The following is a 23,414-nucleotide window of genomic DNA, read 5'->3' on the forward strand; positions in this document are numbered from 1 at the left end:
TTCATTTATAAATATTTTCGTTTTGTAACACCTTACTTTCATAAATAGTTATTAAACCCAACATTCGACGTATCATGGATAAACGACGTCGTATAGTTTTGAAGATGATCAATAGAGTGCAGCTACGTAAGACAAAAGAGATCTCCCTAAACGCAAACGTGGAAGAGCAGATTATTTCATTAAGATCTATGTAGCGATTTATCAAATAAGATATGTTCATTGAATCAGGAGAAAGCAAATACTTAAATTTATATTTATTTTACAAATGGACCAACAAAGGCCATGCGAGAGAAGATAGCAACACAGGATGTCTTATAGTCGAAAGTTACATTCTTTTTTTTCTTTTTACATATTCAAGATTGATGGAAAGTTTTTCCAGAATCTCCGGTGGATTTATTAAGCTCAGAACTCACGGTCAGGGAAGAGAATCGGAGCAACGACAGACCAGATGAAGAGACCAGCAGTGGCCCAGCTGGTGACAACACGGACCCACACAGACGGCCACCCGACATCCACCAGCTTGCCGCTTTCACCAACCGAAGTTGACCAACCAGTTAAGAGCATTGCAGAGTACATGCTCGCGAGGGAGAAGATGATGTGGAAGAATGCGTACGAGTATGTCACTGGCTTCTTCTGCTCTTTCTCTTCCTTCTCTTCTGCCTTCCCGTCTAGTGGAAGCAGAGGCTTCCCTGAACAATGTCAACAAAGCGAAACCCGTTAAACTAAATGACTCCAAATATAAGCAGACAATGTTGAGAACTAAACAAGAGCCAAAGCAATAAACGGGAACAGGATCATTGTGGAAATATACCTGCACGGGGAGAATCAGGAGGGGAGAGAAGGGTGGTGGAAGAACCAGCACGGACGGCAGAATAAACAACAGAGAGAACAGTTGTGAGTAACCCAATGGTCATAGTGCCTGTTGAGACAGCTTTGGAGTGTTTGTGGAGACCATTGCATTCGTAATCTCTGGGTTCACTTGCAAGACCACTGTAACAGAGGTACATACAGTAGAAAGATATAACTGATGCTGGTAGAATGCTTCCACCGACCTGCAAAACAAAGGTTAATTTGGTTTCATTGAGTTTGAAGATGAGAGAAACAACTAAAATGGGATGCAAAACTTACAGCGGGATGCAAGACTACAACAGCAAAGACGAAGACAAAAATCAAAGTCATGACGATGAAGAAAGTGTTGAGTCCACAATCATGTCCAGATGGAGTAAACCAATGGAAGAGAAGTCCAGAGAAGACGAAAGTTGCTAAGTAACATACAAGAGAAACACCTAGCAACGCAGCATACCTACATATAGAATTAGAACCTAGATTAGCAGTGGCATAACGAAGTCACATATAATTGCAAGTATTCATACTAACCAGAACTGTTCGTCGTAGCCAACCCATGTGTCATTCCACCCATGAACGAAATCCAAAAGAAGCACAACTTGAACCAGAAGAAAAAACCCAGCACCAAACTTCGACATTGACTCTGAAAAGATGTTAAATTGATTAGCATCAGGAGCATATAAACTAGATATAAGCAATGATAGATGGCACTCACCATAAAAGCTGATGACTTCATTGGGAACAAAGAACATCAAGATGACCAGTATGAACCAGCAGATAACTTTCATCATCCAACCACCGTGGTGTATACCATCACGAGGGTCTTTCTGCGTCTTCACACCAATCATCATAACCGATAGAATCGAGAAAAACACGAAATTGCCTAAGCTGACACGTAAGACAGCATCGGTCTCAAACCATTCACGATCAGGTGTCTTGTGAAAATGGTTAATCCCTGCATTAAAAAATGTGAATCATTAGCTCCACAAGCTAAAAAAAATCTTCACTAGAAGGGGAAAAAGAATACTTACAAGGGAGCTTCTCCATGAGAGGAGCAGCAACCTCACGGAGAATCCATGAAACGATTAAAGAAAGTGCAAAGAGACCACAGTACGCAATTCTAGCAGAACGTCTGCTGATGCTTGAAACAACTGTACGGCAAGCATCGCATGCACAAGCAGCACAGCACGATGCTAGACAAGAAGCTGCCCACATCTTCGATGATCAAAGGTTGGATTCAATAATTAGCTGCTGGAATGAGAAGAAAACACAAACACACATCATCAAATTCTTAAAACTCTGTTCTTCACATCTGATCATGTTTATCAAGTTATCAACAAAAGCCCTAATTTTAATTATCACACAAAAGCCCTAATTTTAATTGCCGATCTAAACTTTACCTAAAGAAACTAGTTTGATCGGAATTGAGCTCAAGGAAGAAAACCCAATTCGATTCAAGCAAAGAGAAGATCGAGAATACCTTTTGTATATCGATAAAGGCTTGAGCTTTCCTCTCTTCTTCAAAAGTAGAACACCTCGATGTTTCCTTATTCGCGCTACCTAACAAGGAATGATTGGTAGTTAATCATCGATTCCAGATATAATGGACTTTTCTTATTAAGCCCACTAATGGCCCAACTAATGTTCAATACTATATTTCACCCAATATTAAGCCCACTAATTAGTGGGAACGAATGCCCAAAATGCCAACAAACTAATCAATGATGATGCAAAAATGACTGCATGTGTGGGTGTGTTTTTGCTTCATCATGTGTATTGATACAGACAGTTACTTAAAATATGAAAAAAATAATCAGTGTCTTCCTGTAACTTTTGCTTTTGTAGAGAATCAGCTGGTTACTTGTAATCCGAGTTTGTGAACCATGTTTCTAGACAGACACGCGCAAAAAGGTTCTAAAATCTAGATGTCACCAAAATAGAGTATATAGGAAATGTAATTTAGGTATATTTTATGTACAGTACGTGTTCGCAAAAAACAACCTCTGAGTGCTGCAAGAGTCGGATAGTAGATAAAAGCCATCTATCTAGAACATGCCAATCATTATATCAAAAAACATGCATGCCCATTCATTGCCCATCATCTTTTAAAAACAAGGTGGCAGCTAAACACGCATTATCATTTTCCCCCCTCTCTCTCTCTCTATCTTTTTATAATTTATCTTTCTAAAATTTAAATATAAAATCACTAGATTCCCGTCGTATGTAACGGAGTTAATCCGGCAAATCTCCCTAGCTCGAGCAATCAAGCTACGGAGGAGATTCATTCATTTCTCTCCATCTATATCGGAAACGCTGCCGGAGAATCAACGTCTAACGGCGGACTAATTTACGTGTCGACGGAGCTAGAAGCAGCTTATCTTCTCCAGATCTCTAACCGATTTTCACCGCTTCCTGTTTCACCGGTTCGTTTTCTACATATAGCGATCCATTTCCTCAGCTATGGACGTGAAATTACGATTATGTATCCTTCGATTGATCGCCTGTTTCTTCGAATCTGACGACGGGATCCATGGTTGATGATCGATTGAAAATGACGTTAAGCTTGATTTGTGCCTGTGATGCTAATTGATCGAAATGTTCACATAATTGATCTGGAGATTCGAATTGCTGTAGTAATTGGCTTACGGTTGATAAAAATCCAGATGGTTCTTTACACACTGTTTCTCATTTTTTTACAGGTTGTGGTAATCAAAGCAATGGTTCTTGATGGGATTGTATCTTCACCATTGAGGAGACAACAGTCTCTAAAGAAGCAGTGGGAAGAGCTTGGTGGCTGCTCAACCGTTGTTAACAGGCATCGATATCTCTTAACCGCATTGCTTCTTTTGGGCTTTCTCTGCACGGTTTATCTTTACTTTGCTGTCACTTTAGGCGCTAGGCACAACTCCTCCTGCTACGGCTTGGCTGGGAAAGAGAAGGCTATCTGTCAGGCCATCTCTAAAGGGAAACTCAAATTGTTTTGATAAATTGTTCTTGTGCCACTACATTCTTTTTTGTTTTATTGATTCTATAATGCCCATTTGTGTGTAATTGTTTCATTACATGGTGAAAAACCAGAGATTTGTAACCTAAACATCAAAAACATTTTCATTTCTGAACGTCATGTCTGAAAAGTATTTGCTAGGTTTGAGCTTCTACCTGTTAACATCACCAAGCCCGTCTAGCTCAGTTGGTAGAGCGCAAGGCTCTTAACCTTGTGGTCGTGGGTTCGAGCCCCACGGTGGGCGTATTGTTTTTTCAAGTCTGTCATTTTTTTTCCCTTTTCTGGTGTTGTGTGTATGATAACTTCTTTTTATATGGTAAAAATATGATTGGTGGATGACACTTATACAAATGCAATGGCGAAAGTACTCTTATTGAGAAAGGGAGTCTCACGATACAGGGACTAGTGAGAGGAAACTGACGGAGAAGATCAAGCACATAAACTATAGAGGTTTTATCATTTGCATTTCACCAAAACATGGTTGAATTCTTTACATCTTACCAAAAAAAAAGGTTGAATTACATCTCTCGTCTGCGATCGCTGACTATAGAATGTTACATTTGCTTGGTTCTCTATGTGAAAAAATAACAAAGCGTTTGTTCAAGCTAACAAAAAAAACTTTTCCTTGTTGCCCTATTGTTGTATCTCAATCTAGCTAGCAATCAAGTCAAAACGAAACTCGTTCTGAAGATCCAGGCACAATGAATCTCTTCTAGGCCACCTTCAAATTCTTGTGTTTCCTAAACAAGAACATCAAACTCAAGGAGAGAATCTGTCCAACAATGTAGCCTCCTATAGCTCCATAACAAACACATATAGGCCACTCCTGTTTTAAAAAGAACAATAATAATATAATGATTAGCTGTATGTGTATACATATCCTCAACCACCATGACCAATACAAAGAACCAATCTCTTGGATGTATGGTTCGAGATAAAGATATATATTACCTGCCATGGCCTTTCCCAGTCGAGCGGCATAGGCCAAGCTCCAAACCATCCTCCAACAATTGCTCCATACGCTGGAATAACAATCATATACTCTATATTTCCAGTAGGTCTGAAAGAACCCAAAAGATGGATTAAGTAAATGAATTGTGTGAACCATCATATAAGTTACAAAAACATATAACTTACTTCATCGAAGCGAATGCACGATGCCAATCTGTCCACGACGCACCAAAAACTGCAGTTGCTGGTACGAACTATGAAATTAAAAAATTATCATCATTAGTACATTCTTTTTAATTCATAGGAACAGCAGCAGGAGACAGCTTACCGTGAAAACAGACATTAGCAAGGACCAGTGAATTGTTTTTGGTAGATATCTGCATGAGATGAGAGGTAGTCCTCATGTTAGCAAGCAGAAGGGTTATCACAACCAACAGAAAAGTCCAGACTACAAAAACGATACATACTGCATCCCAATAGGTGCACCCAAAGCAATTGCTCCCAAAGCATTCATGAAAGCCCCTATAAAAAAAAAAACAAAATAAAAGAGAATCACAAATCACAATCAAAGGAGACTGAAAACAGAAAAATGAGCAGATATCGATCATTCTTGGGTTTGACCATCAAGAAAAGCTAATACATATGCTAACTCGAAGAGCTGGGGAGATCAGTGACCAGTCACAAGCTAACCAACTTGAATTTACATGTGTACGCAGTTGATTATTTATGTTCTTTCATTGCAGAAGAATGAAGAGCAAAAAAATACTAACCGGAAATGAGTCCTAATATGCTTCTCCCAACAGCTTTACACCACTGGAAAACAATAATGAAACCATTACGAAAGAGTTAAACACAAGAAACCAAATCGCATTGTGCCCTTTTGTTCTCTATATGTAAAAGTCAGCTTCTTTTAACCTCTCCAGTGTCACCGGAGTTTATAACAGCTCAAAAATGAATCACACTCACCGAACATTTCTCTGGGGCTTTACGTAAAAAGCTGTAGACGACTGCCACAACCGGAAACTCAATGCTCTGAGAATGAACACCAAAGCAAGACTATAAGATCAACTCAAAATCAACACTTGAGCAGCATAAAACCAGTAATGAATGCAAAGTACAGTACCCAGAGGAGAAACAGAGTGAGAGATGGATCAGAGACGAGATCAACGGCAAATTTGTTCCGGGCAACCCAGAATCCGACCCCCAGAAAGAACCCACTAATCAAATAAACAAAAAACGCTCCCAGAGCTGACATCGGACCATCTCTAGATACTACAACGGAGGTTCCTGTCTTCATGGCTTTCCTTTTCTTCGGGAACAAAACGAGCGAAGAAGAAAAACATTAGGCCATTCATTTTTACATATGGGCTTACATTTTTAATCGTTAATGGGCCCATGGGCCTTAGTAGGCCCAAAATAATCTGAAGCGGTTGCCTGATATTATCTCAAATGCGCCGGCGAATCCAGAAGTCTCTGGAGCTTTTTGCGTGGCGACTTCTCCGTCTTTCCACATCTCCGTGTCGAGTCCTCTCTCGAAATGTCTTCCTTCTCCGATCGTCTCCATATATATAGCTACCTCCACCGATTCAGCTCCCTCATCAAGCAGACTAACGAAACAACGAATCAACAAAACCTTTTGCATTTAGCGAAATCTCACAGCAAACAATGACGACAAGATCGGAGAAAGCCGTCGGAATCGACCTCGGAACAACATACAGCTGCGTCGGAGTGTGGATGAACGACCGCGTCGAAATCATCCCCAACGACCAAGGAAACCGCACAACCCCCTCCTACGTCGCCTTCACAGACACCGAACGTTTAATCGGAGACTCCGCGAAGAATCAAGTCGCGTTGAACCCTCACAACACCGTCTTCGACGCGAAGCGTCTCATCGGGAGAAGATTCTCCGATCCTTCAGTCCAGAGCGACATGACTCACTGGCCTTTCAAAGTCGTCGCGGGACCAGGAGACAAGCCGATGATAGTCGTCACGTATAAGAACGAGGAGAAGCAGTTTTCTCCCGAGGAGATATCTTCGATGGTGCTGATCAAGATGAGAGAAGTCGCTGAGTCTTTCTTAGGTCACGCGGTTAAAAACGCCGTCGTAACGGTCCCCGCTTATTTTAACGACTCTCAGAGACAGGCGACGAAGGACGCGGGTTCGATCTCGGGGCTCAACGTTTTGAGGATAATTAACGAACCAACCGCTGCGGCTATTGCGTACGGTTTAGATAAAAAAGGGACGCAGACCGGTGAGAGGAACGTTTTGATTTTCGATCTTGGTGGCGGGACGTTTGATGTTTCGCTGTTAACGATCGAAGAAGGTGTCTTTGAAGTGAAAGCTACTGCTGGAGATACTCACCTTGGTGGTGAGGACTTTGACAATAGGTTAGTTAACCACTTCGTTGCGGAGTTTAGGAGGAAGCACAAGAAGGATATTAGCGGAAACGCGAGGGCGTTGAGGAGGTTGAGAACGGCTTGCGAGAGAGCGAAGAGGACGCTTTCGTCGACTGCTCAGACTACCATAGAGATTGATTCCTTGCACGAGGGGGTTGACTTCTACGCGACGATATCACGCGCGAGGTTTGAGGAGATGAACATGGATTTGTTCAGGAAGTGTATGGATCCTGTTGAGAAAGTTCTAAGGGATGCAAAGATTGACAAGAACCGTGTTCATGAAGTTGTTCTTGTTGGAGGATCGACTAGGATTCCGAAGATTCAGCAGCTTTTGCAAGATTTTTTTAATGGGAAGGAGCTTTGTAAGAGTATTAACCCTGATGAAGCTGTTGCGTACGGAGCTGCCGTGCAGGCTGCGATTCTGACTGGTGAAGGGAGTGATAAGGTGCAAGATCTGTTACTTCTTGACGTGGCGCCGTTGAGTCTGGGGCTAGAGACGGCGGGTGGGGTGATGACTGTGTTGATCCCGAGGAACACGACTGTTCCTTGTAAGAAGGAGCAGGTGTTCTCTACTTATTCGGATAATCAGCCTGGTGTTTTGATTCAAGTGTACGAAGGGGAGCGTGCGAGGACGAGAGACAACAACCTTCTTGGGACCTTTGAGCTCAAGGGGATCCCTCCTGCGCCGCGTGGAGTTCCTCAGATTAATGTGTGTTTTGACATAGACGCGAACGGGATCTTGAACGTGTCGGCGGAGGATAAGACCGCTGGCGTGAAGAACCAGATCACGATCACGAACGATAAAGGGAGGTTGAGCAAAGAGGAGATTGAGAAGATGGTGCAAGACGCTGAGAAGTATAAGGCGGAGGATGAGCAGGTGAAGAAGAGGGTCGAGGCCAAGAACTCGTTGGAGAATTATGCTTATAATATGAGGAACACTGTTAAGGACGAGAAGCTGGCGCAGAAGCTGGATCAGGAAGATAAGCAGAAGATAGAGAAGGCGATTGATGAGACGATTGAGTGGATTGAAGGGAACCAGCTGGCGGAGGTTGATGAGTTTGAGTATAAGTTGAAGGAGCTAGAGGGGATATGTAGTCCGATTATCTCGAAGATGTATCAGGGAGGTGCTAGTGCTGGAGGTGCTAATGAGGGTATGCCAGGAGATGGTGGGTCAGGTGGCTCTGGTGGTGGTCAAGGTCCAAAGATTGAAGAGGTCGATTAGAGCGGTGGTGTGAAGACAAAAAGGTGGCGAGTCTTTGTGTTGTACTTTTGTGTCTGAAGTATCTAAGAGAGGTGTTTTGATGTAGTTGTATGCTTTACTCTTATGTCAGTTTGTATCAAAGTAAAATAAACAACGTGATCATCTGCTTTTTTCTCATAATAGTTTAAGTACCAATATGTTTACATGTTGCTGAATCTTCCAACAGCGTCCGTGACATCAAGTAGAGTGTCAAAGCCATGTGCAAGTTCTTTACCTCTGGTCACACTGCTATCACCCACACGTTGTTCTTAGCTCTGATGCATAGTTTAATAATAACATTAATTAGCATGAATAAGAACTTGGAACTTGGGCTTATTGCTTCAGTCCAAGCTGCTTGGTGTCACCATTGAAGAAGGAAAAAAACGCTGAACTGAGACGCATTAAAGAAGATGAAAACGAAGTGTGTGTGGGGTCCCTTTCGTGGCTATTTTTCAACGTTAAGAGTAAAATATTCATTTAACAAAAGCCTATTATGGCAATTTCGTAAATATCACCTCATCGATTAATTAAGGCTTTTGTCTTGATCCTGACATGATTACACGAGCAAACATTCCTAATCTGAGAAGCATTAATTAAACTGATGATTATTAACACAAGCAACTTTACAGTAAGTAATCAAGCCCCATCGCATTATCGGGTCGTGTCGGGTGGGAAAAAAAAAACAGCAAACCAAATGCTTACGTGTCAAGGAATGATTGGTAAACAAACTTTTCTTCTCGATTCTTTGCTCTCATTCTCTCCTCTTCTTCCATTTTTGATTCGCTTCGTCTTCGATCAGAAAAAGCTCCCTCCTTTTATTTTTCTGAAGTCAAAAGGGTTCTCTCGTCACAGTTCCAAGTCCTTCTCTGTGGTCTTACTTTCTTCTCTCGTGAACACCGTAAGCGTGGATCGCTAGATGATTCTAAAAAAAGTTTCATTAGCTGTAAAGTGTGTACCTTTCGTTATTAATCTCTCTGAATCGAGCAAAGTTTGTAGCTTTCAGTGTTAGATCTGTGAGCATTCTTTCGTTTTTTCGGTTTAGAATCGGTTCAATGTCGGTTCCACCTCGATTCCGGTCTACCGATTCCGGCGAAAGAGACTTCAGATCGGTTCTCGGTCCGACCGGGAACAAGCTTCAGAGGAAACTACCGGGGATGAAGCTGGAGAATAAGAAGAAGACCACCACCACCATCGAGTCAAAAGACGAGAAAACGAAGAAGAAGCCAGATCCTCCTGCTTCACCAACGACGACTCTGAAGCAATGCTCGTCTCTTTGCTCTTCTCTTCTGAGAAAGAACAGTGCCTCCATGACTGCTTCTTACTCCTCTGACGCCTCCTCGTCTTGCGAGTCGTCGCATTTGAGCGTGGCGTCTTCTTCCAGCTGTAAGAAGGCTGTGAGGCGAAGCGGGTCTGTCTCCTCCGTTGGTGCGTGTGCGAGAAGGAAGCAGGTTGATGAGAAAGATGATAAAGTTGGTGCCAGTGGTGGTAGTAACGGTGATTGCTTCGCTGATGGTCGGAGAAGATGTGCCTGGATCACGCCTAAAGCTGGTGAGAATCTCCTTTTCTACTACTCTTATGTTGCTCACTTATGTGCCATTGCTTCAGTTGATAGTTGGCTTATAATGTTGTTTTGTTTTTGTTCTTGTTAAGACTCGAGTTATGTTGCGTTCCACGACGAAGAATGGGGAGTTCCTGTTCATGACGACAAGTACGTGTGCCATCTTCAAACTATTTTACTTTTATGAGAGATGCTCTTTGTTAATTATAAAGAGTCTCTTACCATTTGGTTAACTTGTGTAGGAAGCTTTTCGAGTTATTATCTCTTTCTGGTGCTCTATCCGAACTCTCTTGGACTGATATTCTCTCCAGAAGGCAATTACTCAGGTAACCAAAACATTTAAGTTCTTACTTCTGATGTCAAGCCAGAAACTAGAGTTTTTATATGAGCTCTGATCTCAGGGAAGTTTTCATGGACTTCGATCCAGTTGCTGTTTCTGAACTGAACGAGAAGAAGGTAATCTCTGCCATTTCATTACTGTCAGAGGTCAAGCTAAGGTCAATCCTCGATAACGCACGCCAAGTGCGCAAGGTACTATAAACATCAACGCTTGATCTATATTTACACAAATTATACAAATCTTACTAGCTGCTTTTCATCCAGATTATAGCTGAGTATGGATCGTTTAAGAAGTACATGTGGAACTTTGTGAGCAACAAGCCTACACAGAGCCAGTTCAGGTATCAAAGACAAGTCCCCGTGAAGACATCGAAAGCTGAGTTTATTAGCAAGGATCTTGTACGTAGAGGCTTCCGCAGCGTGAGTCCAACGGTTATTTACTCCTTCATGCAAGCAGGTGGTCTTACAAACGACCATCTCATAGGCTGCTTCAGATACCAAGACTGTTGCGTAGATGCAGAGACAACAACCAAGGCCAAGAAGACAGAACGCGAGTGATAAAATAAATTCTAAGTGCAATTCTGAAAGCTAATTGTCCTTGTTTTAGTAACCATGTTTTTGCTTGCAAAGATTATTTGACACGACGAGTTTTTGCTACCGTAACGTGAAGTGTTCTTGTGTTAGCATTGTATAGATGTTTTTGGTTATTGGTTTTATGCATAGTAGAATGTTGCGAGGAGCCTACATCGCATCAAACTAGTTCCTTGATAAGACATATATGTCAGAAGTCTTTACTAACAATAACACTACGTCTCTAAACAAGCAGCTTCACTAAACAAAGAAAGTTAATAGGTACACCACAAAAACGACATCGTTCTCTGAATTAACCAAATGCTTTTGTTCATCTATCAACCTGAAACAGGAATAGTCCCGCCTTCTGCTTTATCAGTGTCTTCTTCCAGTTCCTTCACTATTTTCTGTTCCTCTTCTTCAGTTACATTTTCGACTTTACCAGTCTCCTTCTCCTCAGAACGACCTTCCTCAATCAAATTTGTGTCTGCAGTTGGCTCTTTTGCTGAATCTCGCACTTGTACCTCAGTTTCAGCTTCTTCATTTGGCTCTTTCACTGACTCTCCCTCTCCTCCATCAGTTTCAGGTTCTGCAGTTGCCTCTTTTTCTACCCCCTGCTCTTCTCCTTCAGTTTCGGATTCTGCAGTTGACTTGTTTGCAGACTTTAGCTCTTCTCCATTAGACTTAGCTTCTCCATCAGACTTGGCTTCATTTGGCACTTTCACTGACTCTCGCTCTTCTCCATTAGTTTGAGGTTCTGCAGTTGCCTCTTTTTCTACCCCCTGCTCTTCTCCTTCAATTTTGGATTCTGCAGTTGCCTTGTTTGCAGTCTTTAGCTCTTCTCCATCAGACTTGGCTTCATTTAGCACTTTCACCGACTCTCGCTCTTCTCCATCAGTTTGGGGTTCTGCGGTTGCCTCTTTCTCTACCTCCTGCTCTTCACCATCATTTCCAGTTTCTGCAGTTAACTTGTTTGCAGACTTTAGCTCTTCCCCATCCGACTTGGCTTCTGCATTAGATTCTTTAGGCAATCTTTTGGTTTCAGATTCTTCCTTGTCAACACAATCTTTTGGGAACTGAAGATTTATCTCTTCCCTCCTTTCTGGTTCATCGCTTCCGCCCTTCACCGCATCTTTGGTTGCTTTCCCTTGCTTAGTGGAGCTTGTTACAAGGTCTTTCTTCTTCGAGGATCTATATTCCATTAATGTGAGAGATTATTCATTCAAGAATCAAGCCTTCTACACCTATAACTATAACTATTGTAAAAAAAAAATTCACACCTGACTTCTGAAGAACTTTTCAGCTGCACATGCATAGACTCAGTTTTCCTCTTCTTCGCTTTATTCCTTCGCATTCTACATTATTAAGTAAAAACTCAAGACTAAAGAAGAGATGCCAAGCGGCTAAGTTAAGAAACTGTCAAACGTTAATTCACTTACATGTCAGATAAAGGAGTAGAATCAGGTAGATCAGTCTCCTCCTTTTCCTGCTTTAACATTTTGAGGACATATCACACATGCCCATTAGATTTTTTTACTAAATTTGGCTAATGAATAAAGAGGCGCACAGTGTAGGAAAAATCTCACCTCACTGATTATCTCCCAACGTTCTTTTTTAAGATTAAGCTCTTCAGAATCCCCATCCGAATAAAGCACCTGTAAAGAACAGCAGTATGAAAATTTCAAATGAATCAATTATGCAAACAAAGTGAGAATTTGGAAAATAGCAGTTCAGAGAAATTCACCTGATGCTTCTTGTTAAGACTACTATAGGACTTTATGACGCCATCATAAAACCTGTGAAAAAATATATATGTTAAGATTGCTACCGTTCATCACACCACACTGTATCCAAAACGAAAGTTCACATCTTACGCAAAACACTTACTTCTTGTCAAGTGGCCACCAGACTTTAACGCTCTTACCAACCAACTCCTCACCATGCTCACTCTTATTGGACTCCTGCAAAGAGGAAGAATAGACCATATGAAAACACGAGACAAATCTAAGCCTCATAGAGTGAACAGAGAAGGAAAAAAATTCACACCACTTCCTCTCTAGCTGTCCGTTTCCTCTTGGGATGGCTCTTGAGAGTTTGTTCAGATTCTTTGGTCGGAGGCGTCATTGCACGAGAATTCTTCTTCTGAACAGTTTATCCAATTATGAGTTCAAGCAAGCAAGAAAGTTCTACAGTATCATATATTGACAAGAAAATTAATGGTTCATCAAATCTACTACCTTGCTCTTTGATGACTCCATGCTTGCGCCTTCTGAATTCTTTTTCTTGGCATCTGAGTGGACTGATTTTTCAAGTGGCTTCTTTGCAGATGTTTTCGCTAAACCATTCTCTCCTATCTCCTTTTTAGATTCTGCAGGTGGCTTCTTTGCAGCTGTTTTCGCTGAACCCTTCTGTGCTTTCTCCTTTTTAGATTCTGCTAGTGGCTTCTTTGCAGTTGATTTCGTTGAACCCTTCTCTTCTCTCTCCTTTTTACTTGACTTTGCAGTCTTAGTGCTCTCTTCAGGCTTTTCAAGGTCAGTTTCCATAAAATCTTCTTCTTCTTCAGCATCATCTTTCTTCACAATCTGTTTCTTTGATGCTGAACCCTTCTGTGCTTTCTCCTTTTTACTTGACTTTGCAGTCTTAGTGCTATCCTCAGGCTTTTCAAGGCTAGTTTCCATAATATCTTCTTTTTCTTCAGGTTCATCTTTCTTCACAATCTGTTTCTTTGATGCTGAACCCTTCTGTGTTTTCTCCTTTGCGGTCTTAGTGCTATCTTCTTCAGGTTCATCTTTCTTCACAATCTGTTTCTTTGATGCTGGTGTGGCTACAGAACCTGCATCAAGATCTGTCTCTTCCATCTTACTCCTGCTCCGTTTCCGTGACCCCTTCCTAGCCTTACTCGAGGGTGAGAGAGAAATAACAACCGACTGATTCGTTTGACCAACTTTAGTAGGCAAAGATGCTTTCTTGGCAGCCCCAAGTTCTTTTTCATGCACTTTCTTTATGCTTGATGACGTCTTGAATGAATAGCCTTCTTCAGGATTTAGCAGAGAATTGGGTTTCCGCCTCCTCCTAGTAGACCCTGATTCAGTCTCTCCCTCAGTACTTTCAGATTGCCCTTGCTTCAAAACTTGTTTCAAACCGTCTCCATTTTTTACGTTGTCATCTCCAATGGCACGAGCTCCACCTCTTGCAGTTCTCTTAGACCTGATCCCCTTGGGAGAAAGTCCCAAATCCAGTTTTTCCTGAATCAAAACATTGGTTAGGTAACAAACAATATGAAAAGGGGATAAACACTGACAATGAAAAAAACCTCCCAAATAAAGTACCTGCAATGAATCATCTGGAACTACCTGTTCTTCTGATATCTTTCCTTCTGCCTGAAAAAACGAAAAATTCAAGATTCAACCACAAAACTATTGTATAAACAATCAACCCAAGAGCTCAAATCATTAAGAATACCTCAGTTTCTGTGGGGTTAACAATGATTTGAGCTTCAGTGGTGGCAGCTCCGCTTTGGCATATTGAAGAAACTACTGGAGAATACATGTCCAAGCTAGTCCCTGTGGACTTCAAAGCATCCATGATGTCCGGTCGAAGCTTAGAGGCGCAACTAATGAGAACCTTCTCCACAAGCCTCGAAGCCACTGGTGAGACATCCTACGCCATGACGACAAGAAGATCAAATCCAAACTCTATTGAAAAAGCTTGGAGGCTTAAAAATGAATTAGGAAAAACTCACCAGGCTCTCTTTTCTAACAGGACCCAAGAGAATCGCGAGCAAATCCATGGACACTTCTTCACTTTCATCTATAACTGTAACCATTATCGTTTCCATGGAAACAAGTACCGTTTGAGGACAATCCGGGCTTAGTCTACGCACAAAAGAAAAGCCATCAGCGTCACATAAACCACATAGCATTGTTAACTCAAAGTTCTATATCTACCTTATGATTTTCAAGAACTGCCGAAACATCTCTAAGATAAGCTCATCGCACTCCAAGTCCAGCATCACCAAGGATGATCTGACCTTAGCAACAGTATCAAGCACGGCTTCAGCTTTCTTATAACTCTCGCAGGAAGCATCCGCAAGTTTCCCAAAAGCCTCTACTGTCACCTCAAAGACCTCCTGTAAAACCAGATAACGCCATGTGAGAGATAACACTAAAGAAGACAACAGTGTTACTTTAGAGGAAACACAAACCTTCATCTGGTCATCGTTGTAAGGAGCCTCTGGGGCAGTAATCCTCATGATTTCGGTTAAGCAGAAGACAACGTAAACCCTAACATCAGAATCAGGGTGTCTCAAGAGATCAGCAGATACCAAAGCCTGCATCGACGGTTTCAGAGCGTTTCTCACTTCTGCAATAGGATCTTGCTCAACAGCGAGGAGCAGAGACTCAACTTTCTGCATAATGATTGAAACATCATAAAGATTTCAACTTTCCGAATCACTGAACAGAAACAAGCAGCAAAAATCTAATCTTTTTCCATAAACCCTAATCGATTCTTGTGCCCTAATCTAAAAACAGAGTAATTTCACCAAAACGCATAAGCAAACAAAAACCCATTTGTATAGTGTTACGAGATCAGAGAATGCCAGAAGGATTCGTACATTGAGAAGGTCGAAGATCGAATCAGTAGAGTAATAAGGTCTGAGGAGATCTTTTCCGGCCTGGAGGAGTGCTTCGGTGAGTTCGGTCTCTCCGACAAGAGGACCCATCTTTTGGCTCTTTGTGGGGGAGATTCAAAAATAACCCTAGAAAACGAATCCTCCGTACGTAAAAGCCCTCTCTCGTCTCGCCGTCTCAAGTCCGAGTCGTTCGAGCAAAGAGAAGACAAGAAAGTGACAAGTCTAACGAGTCTGATGCGCTTTTTATATCAACATGCAACAACTGCTTTTATAAACCGGTACGAAGAGATGAATAACTTTCATATATATAATAGGGATAAAAAAGCATTAGTCTTTATAGTTCAATTATGTCAAAAGTGTTGGCAATAGTCAATGATGTGAAGACAGATCTGATTCTAAAACATGTTTATCTCATTTGATTATATGAGTAACCAATCTAGGTTTTTTTGTAATCATAATTAGTATATATACTCTGTACACATTAGACAATACATGAAGTGCTAACCGGTTTGAAGCTTGGGGTCGTCTCTTCCCGCCCTTCTTTCGCAGCTTTTCACTTCATGTGTTTTTGCATTCGTGTAAAAACCATAGGGTTCTTTAAAGTAACAGCATTAACAGATGAATCAAATAGAATAATATTATATGAAGAATTTCATAGGGATGGACTGTTAAATAACTGAGAAAATAACGAAATTTGTATATTATGTTCGGTTTATATATTTGTTAAGAATTTATGACTTGTATATCAAAAAATATATAATTATCCTAGACTTCATTAAGATTTATCTATAAACTTTTCAACATTTATCTAATGGAAGTTGGCAAGGAAAACCTCAAGCAAGTAAATTGAGCAATGGAAGAGTAGAGCCTTACATAAGAGGAAAACTTGTTTATATTCCAAACAAATCTCCAGAGGTGTCTGCTAACAAATTAAATATCAAACCAGTAGAAAACAGCATTGAGAATTTGAGATTGAAAACATCTGTAAATCGAGATTCCAAATGCTTCTTAAACTTAGTTAGATTCAATGTGCTTCTTGACGATGTTGAGTGCAGTCGTATCCTCACCGTAGTCCTGAAACAGCAAAACGCAAAAACCCATTAAGTACAAGACCAGATACAAGAAGAAACGATATTGTTGTATGGATTTATTGACATGGATGTATATACCTTGACCACAAGACAGGAGCATCCAACAACCTTTCTAGCATTACCCTCAGAGTCAATCTTGCAGAGCTGAAACAAAAACATTCATTCAGAAAGAAGGAAGCTTTTAGCAAGCTATGAATATACGGAGAGACACAGTAGAAGAAGGACTTACACCAGCCCATTCGCCGAGGGTCTTGGCACTTGGAACAGTAAGCAAGTTGATGTTGTGATCAGCACATAGAGCCTTAACAAGCTTGACGTAATCTGGCTGGTTACAGTCTTCAGCCAAAACACAGAGCTGAGCAACACGCTTCTCGATAAGCTTAGCGCTCTCATGGAGACCACGAACAACACCACCATGAGCACGAGCCTTCCTAAGAGTCAACTCCAATGCAGTCAACAAATCCATATCCTCTGGGATTATAGCCGCTGGCTCAGCAGCAACGGGAGGAACAACAGCTGGAGCAGCAGCCTCATCACTAAATAAATAAATAAATAAAACACGATTCAGACAAAACATCTACATTGTATCTCATCAAGCGACTCTAACTAAAAGCCATAGATTTAATTAAATCCATTAAACGAAAACTTTAAATCCTAGCTTACCCCGACATGTTTGTCTCTTTGAAATGCCTTTTAAACTAAAAGTGCCTTTGTTATCTGCCAATATAAACCAAACCATATCAGTCTCCTAGGAAACTGTAACAGATCAAGGCAATCAAATTACATGGGCCAGATTAGAATCGTGCGTACCTCAGAGACGAAGACGGCTGAAGCAGAAAGAAAGTTGTGAGGAGAGAATATTAACTAGTCACAGTACTAAAACCCTAATTTCACCCAAATAAAACATCTGACGTAATCATTTGCATAGCTGGGCCAAGTATTTGGGCTTTTACTGGTCCATGAAATATTGTCTTTTAGGCCCAAACAGTGTGTAGATCACGTGCCCACTTGACTTAGAACATGTGGGGCTCAACTATCAAGTGTGGGGTGCGAAACAGAGGATCAGGGGCCCCACAATCTTCGTCATCCTCGAGTTACTTACTGGTTACGTAAAAATGGAACCGACACGAAGAAAACTATGTCCGAGTCTCCGTACCAACTCTCTTCTTCTTCTTCTTTCGATCTGACCCGGTTTTACTTCTCTCTTAATCGAATCAATTGGTTCGCATCTTCCAGACGAACCCTTTTTTTTTAAAAAAGGAGAGATTTTTGATTGATTCATAGGACTCCATGGACATTCCTAGCTCTTGGGATGAGTTACGGAAACAGGTAAAAATCTTCTACAAATTCGAAGCTAGTGGATATTTTATTTTAGGACAGAACTACGAAGCTAAGCTAGTATCGTCTGAGATTTTGAAACATTGGGTTTTAGTTTTTGGGCAGCTCTCAGTCTCACAGATGGTTTATTTTTCCATTGGTTACAAATGCAATGTTTAAAATGCAATTGCTTTTCTGATACTTAAATGAAGATGCTTTGTGTTGTGTGCATTTTGAGTCCCACAGGCTAGAAAGATTGAAGCTCAGCTCGACGAGCAGATGCATTCGTACCGCAGGCTTGTTTCCACTAAGTCAGATGGTGCAGCGAGTGATCTTGAAGCTGGGATTGACTTACTACTAAGGCAGCTTCAACAAGTTAATGCTCAGATGCAAGCGTGGGTTTCTTCTTTTGGCTCTGAGATGGTCTCTCATACCTTGACTCGACATCAGGAGATCTTTCAAGATCTCACACATGTAATGGTCCATTTAATAATTACTTCATGTTGTTTGGCTTGGGTTGATTATGTGCTAACTAGCACTGGAATGTGTGTTATCTTTGTATGTATGACTCTTTCAAAATATGCAGGAGTTTCATCGACACCGCTCCAGTCTTAAAGCAAAACAAGAGCGTGCTTCACTTCTTGAGGACTTTAAAGAATTTGATCGGACTAGACTAGACTTAGAAGCTGGGGATGGGTCGTCAGAGCAAGCACTGCTCAAAGAACATGTGGGTATCAACCGCAATACAGCGCAGGTACCGTTTGCTTAGACTTTACATCTGTATCACACACACCCTATGTGAACTGAGTATTATATAAAACGGTAGTACAGATGGATGGTGTCATTTCACAAGCTCAGGCAACACTTGGTACACTTGTGTTTCAACGTTCAACTTTTGGAGGAATCAACTCAAAGCTTGGCAATGTCACTAGCCGTCTACCCACGGTACAAAGAGCTTTCCTTTCTCTTTTTTTTTTGCTCTTTGCTTTCTTTTTTTTTGTGGCTATACCTCACTCTGCAATACTATGGTTAAACTCACTGCAGGTGAACACTATTCTGTCAGCGATAAAGAGGAAAAAGTCGATGGATACAATCATTCTTTCACTTGTTTCGGCTGTATGCACATTTCTCATATTCATCTACTGGTTATCCAAGTAAAATTTGCACATTTCTTTCGATTCATCTCTCTGTTGAGCCGCGTCTGGTTTTCCAGTGATGTAAATTTGTTTTGGCATCACCTATGTTCTAGTAAAAATCTAAAGATCAAAAACATATATATTTCGTGTACATCAAGCAAACTGCATCCCTATCCTTGTAATTTAGACGAGCTTATACAAGTACAACCATCAATTTATCTCATCGAATACTATATTCTTTAGCTGTGTAGTATGTTGCGACATTGGACCAATTCACCATTGGTTAATAATGCAACTTGTTATAGTGTGTTTCCACTCTACTGAAGTCAATCACATGTAATAAAAATCATATAATGTGTTTTTTCTGATGAAGTTTTTGAGGATGAAAACTTAAATATTTTTTTGCTGAAGTGTTTGTTGAGCCTAACAATCCTGCAAAACCAAACCGATACACAATTTAGTCAGTCAATATGGACTGAACCACAAACCTAAAGAGGGTGCTTTGGAAAAAGACTAGTCTGAAAAGATTACTCACTCAAGTAAATGACTTGAGGAGACTCATAAAGATGTTAAGCTTTCAGGCTTGTTTTTCACGTATCCATTCCACAAAATTGTTGAGCACCAATGGCCATGCAAGCTCTGGATTGTATTCCGTCATCTCCGGGAAACTTATCTGTAAATGTTATAAACAATTCTATAGCTAGTTGATGAAACTGTAAACCAAGCAGGAATTAAGGAAACATACCTCATTGCAGAACCTGTAAAAGCCCATCCACTGATCCATGTTTATGACTTTGTAGTCGTTTTGGATCTGATTTTCAAACATATAAAACCCAATCATGAGATTGGAAAACATTTAGGTCATGAGAAAGTATGAGACTTGTTACCTTTAAATATTCAACAAAGTAGTCAACTTGGGGTCGGAATGTAGATCCCATGACGGTATCTAGGAGTTGACATATAGTCTCTATGTCTATGCTCTCCTGTTTTTCCTCTAAATTGAACAGTAAACAAGATGATACAAACATAAAAAAAAAAGGTGATACAGAAATACAAATATAGAAGCTTTGGTTAATGTTGTTACCTGTTAAAGAATAGGTAAAGGCGTAAGCATAGAAATCTGCAAAATTTGATGGCCTCCTGACCTTTAATAGGCCAAAAAATGCCTTAGCATGGCTGAGAAGATGACAATGAATATGAAAATAAATGAAAAGCATAAAAACTATGAACCTCTTTCTCGAGCTCGGGAAGGGCATTCTTCAGTTTACTGAGTGTATCAGCTCTTAAAGCCATAAGGCCTCTTGTCCACTCCTCCTACAGATGTACAAAGTGAGCTAACATCAGAAAAAAAGGGAGGTAAAGTATCAAAGGAAAAAAGGATCTCTAGCTCTTACCTGTGTAAAGTAACCCTGTTTCTCAGCTTTCATCTTCCTGTGATGATGATTCGAGTTTAAATTGTGCTAATAAGAGAACAATAAAAATACATATTTATTACAAAAGTTTTGATGGATATAATAATAGTGGTTACCAAGCAAGCATCAAGATTCGGACATCAGTATGAGAGACATCCAAATCGGAGCTAAGTAACTCTATTCCTTGAGGGCTGTTCATGGTAAAATATACTATTAGAAAGAAACTCCATGGATACTAAACCGAGCTTGAAAAGCAGAGTGAATGAGATAGTTACTTACTCAATGAGATTGGAACTTGTATTGGTATACTTATAGAACACATCAACTATTTTTTCCAGGCGGACATTAGTGATGTCTATTCTCGTAGCTGAACCAATAACAAAAGTTAGTTAGCGAAAAGTCATTTATAAAATCAGAAACGTTAACGCAAAAGCAACAGCGATTAAAAGTCTATGTGATCAACGTAAGAGAGGATGATTCGAAGAAGAAGAAGATTTTAATAGAGTGAGCTCAATCTTTTCAAACATGTTCCTCACCAGCATAATGACACATAAACCATTGAGGAGAGAGAGAGAGAGAGAGAGAGAAAGAGAGAGAGAGAGAGAGAGAGAGAGAGAGAGAGAGACCCATGGTGGACGATGTGATTGAAATCAACGTTCGATTGACCTGCTTTCTTCTTCTATGCACAACCACGCATCTACACATACACAGAAGAAAATAAGTATTATATATGCCAAAAAAAAATAAGAAGATAAGATTTAAACAATCAAAAACTCAGAAGAGGAAAAGAGTTGGAGAGAAGAGGCACCACGACCACAAACGAACGAACGTTTCTAGATATGGAGAACAAAGTATCTGAGAGACTAAGAGGCACCTGACCTGATTGAAAGAGAAAATAAAATACACACAATTTAATTTTTCTAGTATTTTCCCACTTGGTTCATTTATTTTGTACAAGGAACTTGGAGATAAAAAACAATTTATTGTCATGAATAAAGATATACACATGTCAAGCTTTTTAAAGCTTGTCTTTCACGAATCCACTCCACAAAATTATTGAGAAGCAATGGCCATGCAAGCCCTGGATTGTATTCCGTCATCTCCGGGAAACTTATCTGTAAATGTTACAGACCTTCTAGTTAGTTAATGAAACTGCCAGCTAAGCAGAAAAAGGAATAAAAGGCATTAAGGAAACATACCTCATTGCAGAACCTGTAAAATCCCATCCATTGATCCATGGTTATGACTTTGTAGTCGTTTTGGATCTGTTGTCAACCATACAAAACCCATTCAATGGGATAGAGAATGTGATTATTAAATATTCTGGACATGAGAAAGTATGAGATTTTTGAGTGATGCAGCAGACCTTTAAATAGTCGACAAAGTAGTCAACTTGGGGTCGGAAGGTAGATCCCATGACCATATCTAGGAGTTGGCATATGGTCTCTATGTCTACGCTCTTCTCTTCTTCCTCTGAATTGAACAGCAAACAAAGATCATACAAACATAAAAAGAGGTGATATATAAACCGTGAAATACAAATATCTCTCGTAGAGATGAAGCTTTGATTAATGTTACCTGTTAAAGAATAGCGAAAGGCATAAGCATAGAAATCTGCAAAATCTAATGGCGTCCTGACCTTAAAGATACAAGAAAAAAGCGTTAGAGCACCCCCAATGGGGGGGAGGGGGGTTCTAGCTCAAAGTATTTAAAAGTAAATTTATGTATATATATATATATATATATATTATCTGTGTATGTAATTGTAGGGTTATAAGCTTTACGGGAAACTTACCGTAACCCAATGGGGGTGGTCTAAGCATGGTTGAGTGCTGAGAAGATGACAATGAATATAAGAAAAATAAAAAGAAAGCATAAGAACTCTGAACCTCTTTCTCGAGCCCGGGAAGGGCTTTCTTCAGTTTATCGAGTGTATCAGCTCCTAAAGCCACAAGGCCTCGTGTCCACTCTTCCTGGGTATAGTAACCTTGTTTCTCAGCTTTCATTTTCCTATGATGATCGAGTTTAAATTGTGCTAAGAGAACAGTAAGTGTATACATGCATATATATTAGAGAAGTTTTGACGGATATATTATAAGTGGTTACCAAGCAAGCATCAAGAATCTGATATCGGTACGAGAGACATCCAAATCGGAGCAAAGTAACTCTATTCCTTCAGGACTGTTCATGTACCATACCAAAACATATATTAGAGAGAAGCTCAATGATACTATACTAGCTAGGAAGAAGATACATGGCTTGAAAAGATGATATTTACTCCATGAGATTGGAAGCTGTATTGGAATACCGATGAAACACATCGACCACTACTTGCAAGGCTTGTTCAACCGCAGCAGCCCTACTCGAACGTGAACCAATAACAAAATCAGAAACGTTAACAAAGAGCAAACAGCTGATTCGGAAGAAAGAATGAGCTCAATTGTTCAAACAAAGATCATACATGTTCATCTCCAGCATAATTACACATAAAACCCTAGATGAGAAATAAAGAGGAGCAACCTGAGACAAAGAAACTCATGGTGGAAGATATTAATTATTCCTGTCGTCGGCTTCTTCAATTGTTCAAAAAAAAAGACCGTACATGTTCTGGCTGATTATAATGATTTTTCGATCCAATTTCAGCATAATAACTGCACATACGCCCTAGACGGATTTGATTCAATAACCGTGGTGGAAGATGTGATTGAATCCAACGTCCGTTTGACCTGCACCGTCTAGTTGCCTCGGAGAAGAGTGTCCACTCGAATTATTTCCATTTTTTAATTTCATAAAATTAGATTAGATAATAGTATCAGGAGGCCAAGCGGAGCACATGATCTGTCTCACCACATCACCGTTGCGTAATTTTCTAACACCAATTATGTATTTTTAAAATAAAAATATTGATTGTCAAAAAAAAA

At 40.3% G+C, this 23,414-nt stretch overlaps 9 protein-coding genes and 1 non-coding gene across 17 annotated transcripts; 5 read left to right on the forward strand and 5 right to left on the reverse strand.

Moving 5' to 3' along the window:
* Positions 1-197: 197 nt before the first annotated feature.
* LOC106387582 (serine incorporator 3) lies at positions 198-2,426 on the reverse strand. 3 transcript variants are annotated; one of them, XM_013827466.3, is made up of 7 exons: positions 2,327-2,426; positions 1,878-2,097; positions 1,562-1,801; positions 1,378-1,489; positions 1,129-1,303; positions 812-1,052; positions 198-689 (listed from the first exon to the last, which is right to left on the reverse strand). In XM_013827466.3, exons 2-7 carry the CDS (start codon positions 2,059-2,061, stop codon positions 403-405), a joined length of 1,239 nt encoding a protein of 412 aa, XP_013682920.1. In that variant the 5' UTR covers positions 2,062-2,097; positions 2,327-2,426; the 3' UTR covers positions 198-402. The 3 variants fall into 3 exon arrangements, with proteins under 3 accessions (XP_013682920.1, XP_013682921.1, XP_048594116.1); XM_013827467.3 differs by having other exon boundaries at positions 1,878-2,094; positions 2,327-2,419; XM_048738159.1 differs by lacking the exon at positions 2,327-2,426 and adding an exon at positions 2,247-2,321.
* Positions 2,427-3,013: 587 nt separating this feature from the next.
* Positions 3,014-3,970, forward strand: LOC106385275. Its single transcript, XM_013825195.3, has 2 exons — positions 3,014-3,269; positions 3,546-3,970. Exon 2 carries the CDS (start codon positions 3,564-3,566, stop codon positions 3,828-3,830), a length of 267 nt encoding a protein of 88 aa, XP_013680649.2. The 5' UTR covers positions 3,014-3,269; positions 3,546-3,563; the 3' UTR covers positions 3,831-3,970.
* Positions 3,971-4,021: 51 nt separating this feature from the next.
* TRNAK-CUU lies at positions 4,022-4,094 on the forward strand. The gene has a single exon. It is a non-coding gene; the product is annotated as a tRNA-Lys (tRNA).
* Positions 4,095-4,414: 320 nt separating this feature from the next.
* LOC106387581 (phosphatidylinositol-glycan biosynthesis class F protein-like) lies at positions 4,415-6,286 on the reverse strand. The gene is made up of 8 exons (XM_013827465.3): positions 5,925-6,286; positions 5,768-5,833; positions 5,572-5,614; positions 5,269-5,323; positions 5,130-5,178; positions 4,988-5,055; positions 4,802-4,910; positions 4,415-4,676 (listed from the first exon to the last, which is right to left on the reverse strand). The coding sequence occupies exons 1-8, from the start codon at positions 6,096-6,098 to the stop codon at positions 4,563-4,565; spliced, it is 678 nt and encodes a 225-aa protein (XP_013682919.2). The 5' UTR covers positions 6,099-6,286; the 3' UTR covers positions 4,415-4,562.
* Positions 6,287-6,466: 180 nt separating this feature from the next.
* Positions 6,467-8,562, forward strand: LOC106387580 (heat shock 70 kDa protein 5-like). The gene has a single exon (XM_013827464.3). It carries the CDS (start codon positions 6,467-6,469, stop codon positions 8,417-8,419), a length of 1,953 nt encoding a protein of 650 aa, XP_013682918.2. The 3' UTR covers positions 8,420-8,562.
* Positions 8,563-8,714: 152 nt separating this feature from the next.
* On the forward strand, positions 8,715-11,073 carry LOC106387579. Its single transcript, XM_022690342.2, has 6 exons — positions 8,715-9,385; positions 9,480-9,985; positions 10,088-10,145; positions 10,238-10,321; positions 10,397-10,526; positions 10,599-11,073. Exons 1-6 carry the CDS (start codon positions 9,354-9,356, stop codon positions 10,890-10,892), a joined length of 1,104 nt encoding a protein of 367 aa, XP_022546063.2. The 5' UTR covers positions 8,715-9,353; the 3' UTR covers positions 10,893-11,073.
* A 7-nt stretch (positions 11,074-11,080) lies between these two features.
* Positions 11,081-15,811, reverse strand: LOC106387578 (sister chromatid cohesion protein PDS5 homolog E-like). Of its 2 annotated transcripts, none has more exons than XM_048738160.1 (15): positions 15,520-15,811; positions 15,109-15,312; positions 14,852-15,033; positions 14,647-14,779; positions 14,367-14,564; positions 14,234-14,284; positions 13,706-14,149; positions 13,142-13,621; positions 12,951-13,046; positions 12,792-12,865; positions 12,649-12,700; positions 12,491-12,559; positions 12,344-12,393; positions 12,185-12,259; positions 11,081-12,095 (listed from the first exon to the last, which is right to left on the reverse strand). In XM_048738160.1, the coding sequence occupies exons 1-15, from the start codon at positions 15,625-15,627 to the stop codon at positions 11,243-11,245; spliced, it is 3,069 nt and encodes a 1,022-aa protein (XP_048594117.1). In that variant the 5' UTR covers positions 15,628-15,811; the 3' UTR covers positions 11,081-11,242. The 2 variants fall into 2 exon arrangements, with proteins under 2 accessions (XP_048594117.1, XP_048594118.1); XM_048738161.1 differs by having other exon boundaries at positions 12,344-12,390; positions 15,520-15,810.
* A 552-nt stretch (positions 15,812-16,363) lies between these two features.
* Positions 16,364-17,523, reverse strand: LOC106387577 (40S ribosomal protein S12-2). Its single transcript, XM_022690344.2, has 5 exons — positions 17,439-17,523; positions 17,292-17,345; positions 16,858-17,164; positions 16,707-16,772; positions 16,364-16,611 (listed from the first exon to the last, which is right to left on the reverse strand). The coding sequence occupies exons 2-5, from the start codon at positions 17,297-17,299 to the stop codon at positions 16,552-16,554; spliced, it is 441 nt and encodes a 146-aa protein (XP_022546065.2). The 5' UTR covers positions 17,300-17,345; positions 17,439-17,523; the 3' UTR covers positions 16,364-16,551.
* Positions 17,524-17,745: 222 nt separating this feature from the next.
* On the forward strand, positions 17,746-19,318 carry LOC106387572 (Golgi SNAP receptor complex member 1-1-like). 2 transcript variants are annotated; one of them, XM_013827452.3, is made up of 5 exons: positions 17,746-17,957; positions 18,192-18,419; positions 18,532-18,699; positions 18,777-18,890; positions 18,990-19,318. In XM_013827452.3, exons 1-5 carry the CDS (start codon positions 17,919-17,921, stop codon positions 19,101-19,103), a joined length of 663 nt encoding a protein of 220 aa, XP_013682906.2. In that variant the 5' UTR covers positions 17,746-17,918; the 3' UTR covers positions 19,104-19,318. The 2 variants fall into 2 exon arrangements, with proteins under 2 accessions (XP_013682906.2, XP_048594123.1); XM_048738166.1 differs by having other exon boundaries at positions 17,760-17,957; positions 18,772-18,890; positions 18,990-19,012.
* Positions 19,207-23,321, reverse strand: LOC106387573. Of its 4 annotated transcripts, XM_048738162.1 has the most exons (20): positions 23,096-23,309; positions 22,955-23,013; positions 22,772-22,852; positions 22,600-22,674; positions 22,383-22,503; positions 22,072-22,132; positions 21,860-21,966; positions 21,693-21,758; positions 21,498-21,608; positions 21,368-21,372; positions 21,120-21,190; positions 20,773-20,860; positions 20,610-20,684; positions 20,476-20,512; positions 20,312-20,395; positions 20,166-20,226; positions 19,969-20,075; positions 19,827-19,892; positions 19,617-19,754; positions 19,207-19,513 (listed from the first exon to the last, which is right to left on the reverse strand). In XM_048738162.1, exons 1-19 carry the CDS (start codon positions 23,150-23,152, stop codon positions 19,659-19,661), a joined length of 1,428 nt encoding a protein of 475 aa, XP_048594119.1. In that variant the 5' UTR covers positions 23,153-23,309; the 3' UTR covers positions 19,207-19,513; positions 19,617-19,658. The 4 variants fall into 4 exon arrangements, 3 of the variants coding, with proteins under 3 accessions (XP_048594119.1, XP_048594121.1, XP_048594122.1); XM_048738164.1 differs by lacking the exon at positions 22,955-23,013 and having other exon boundaries at positions 23,096-23,314; XM_048738165.1 differs by lacking the exon at positions 22,955-23,013 and having other exon boundaries at positions 23,014-23,309.
* Positions 23,322-23,414: the final 93 nt, after the last annotated feature.

This window comes from Brassica napus, chromosome A8, assembly GCF_020379485.1.
Source record: "Brassica napus cultivar Da-Ae chromosome A8, Da-Ae, whole genome shotgun sequence".
NCBI classification, from domain to species: domain Eukaryota; kingdom Viridiplantae; phylum Streptophyta; class Magnoliopsida; order Brassicales; family Brassicaceae; genus Brassica; species Brassica napus.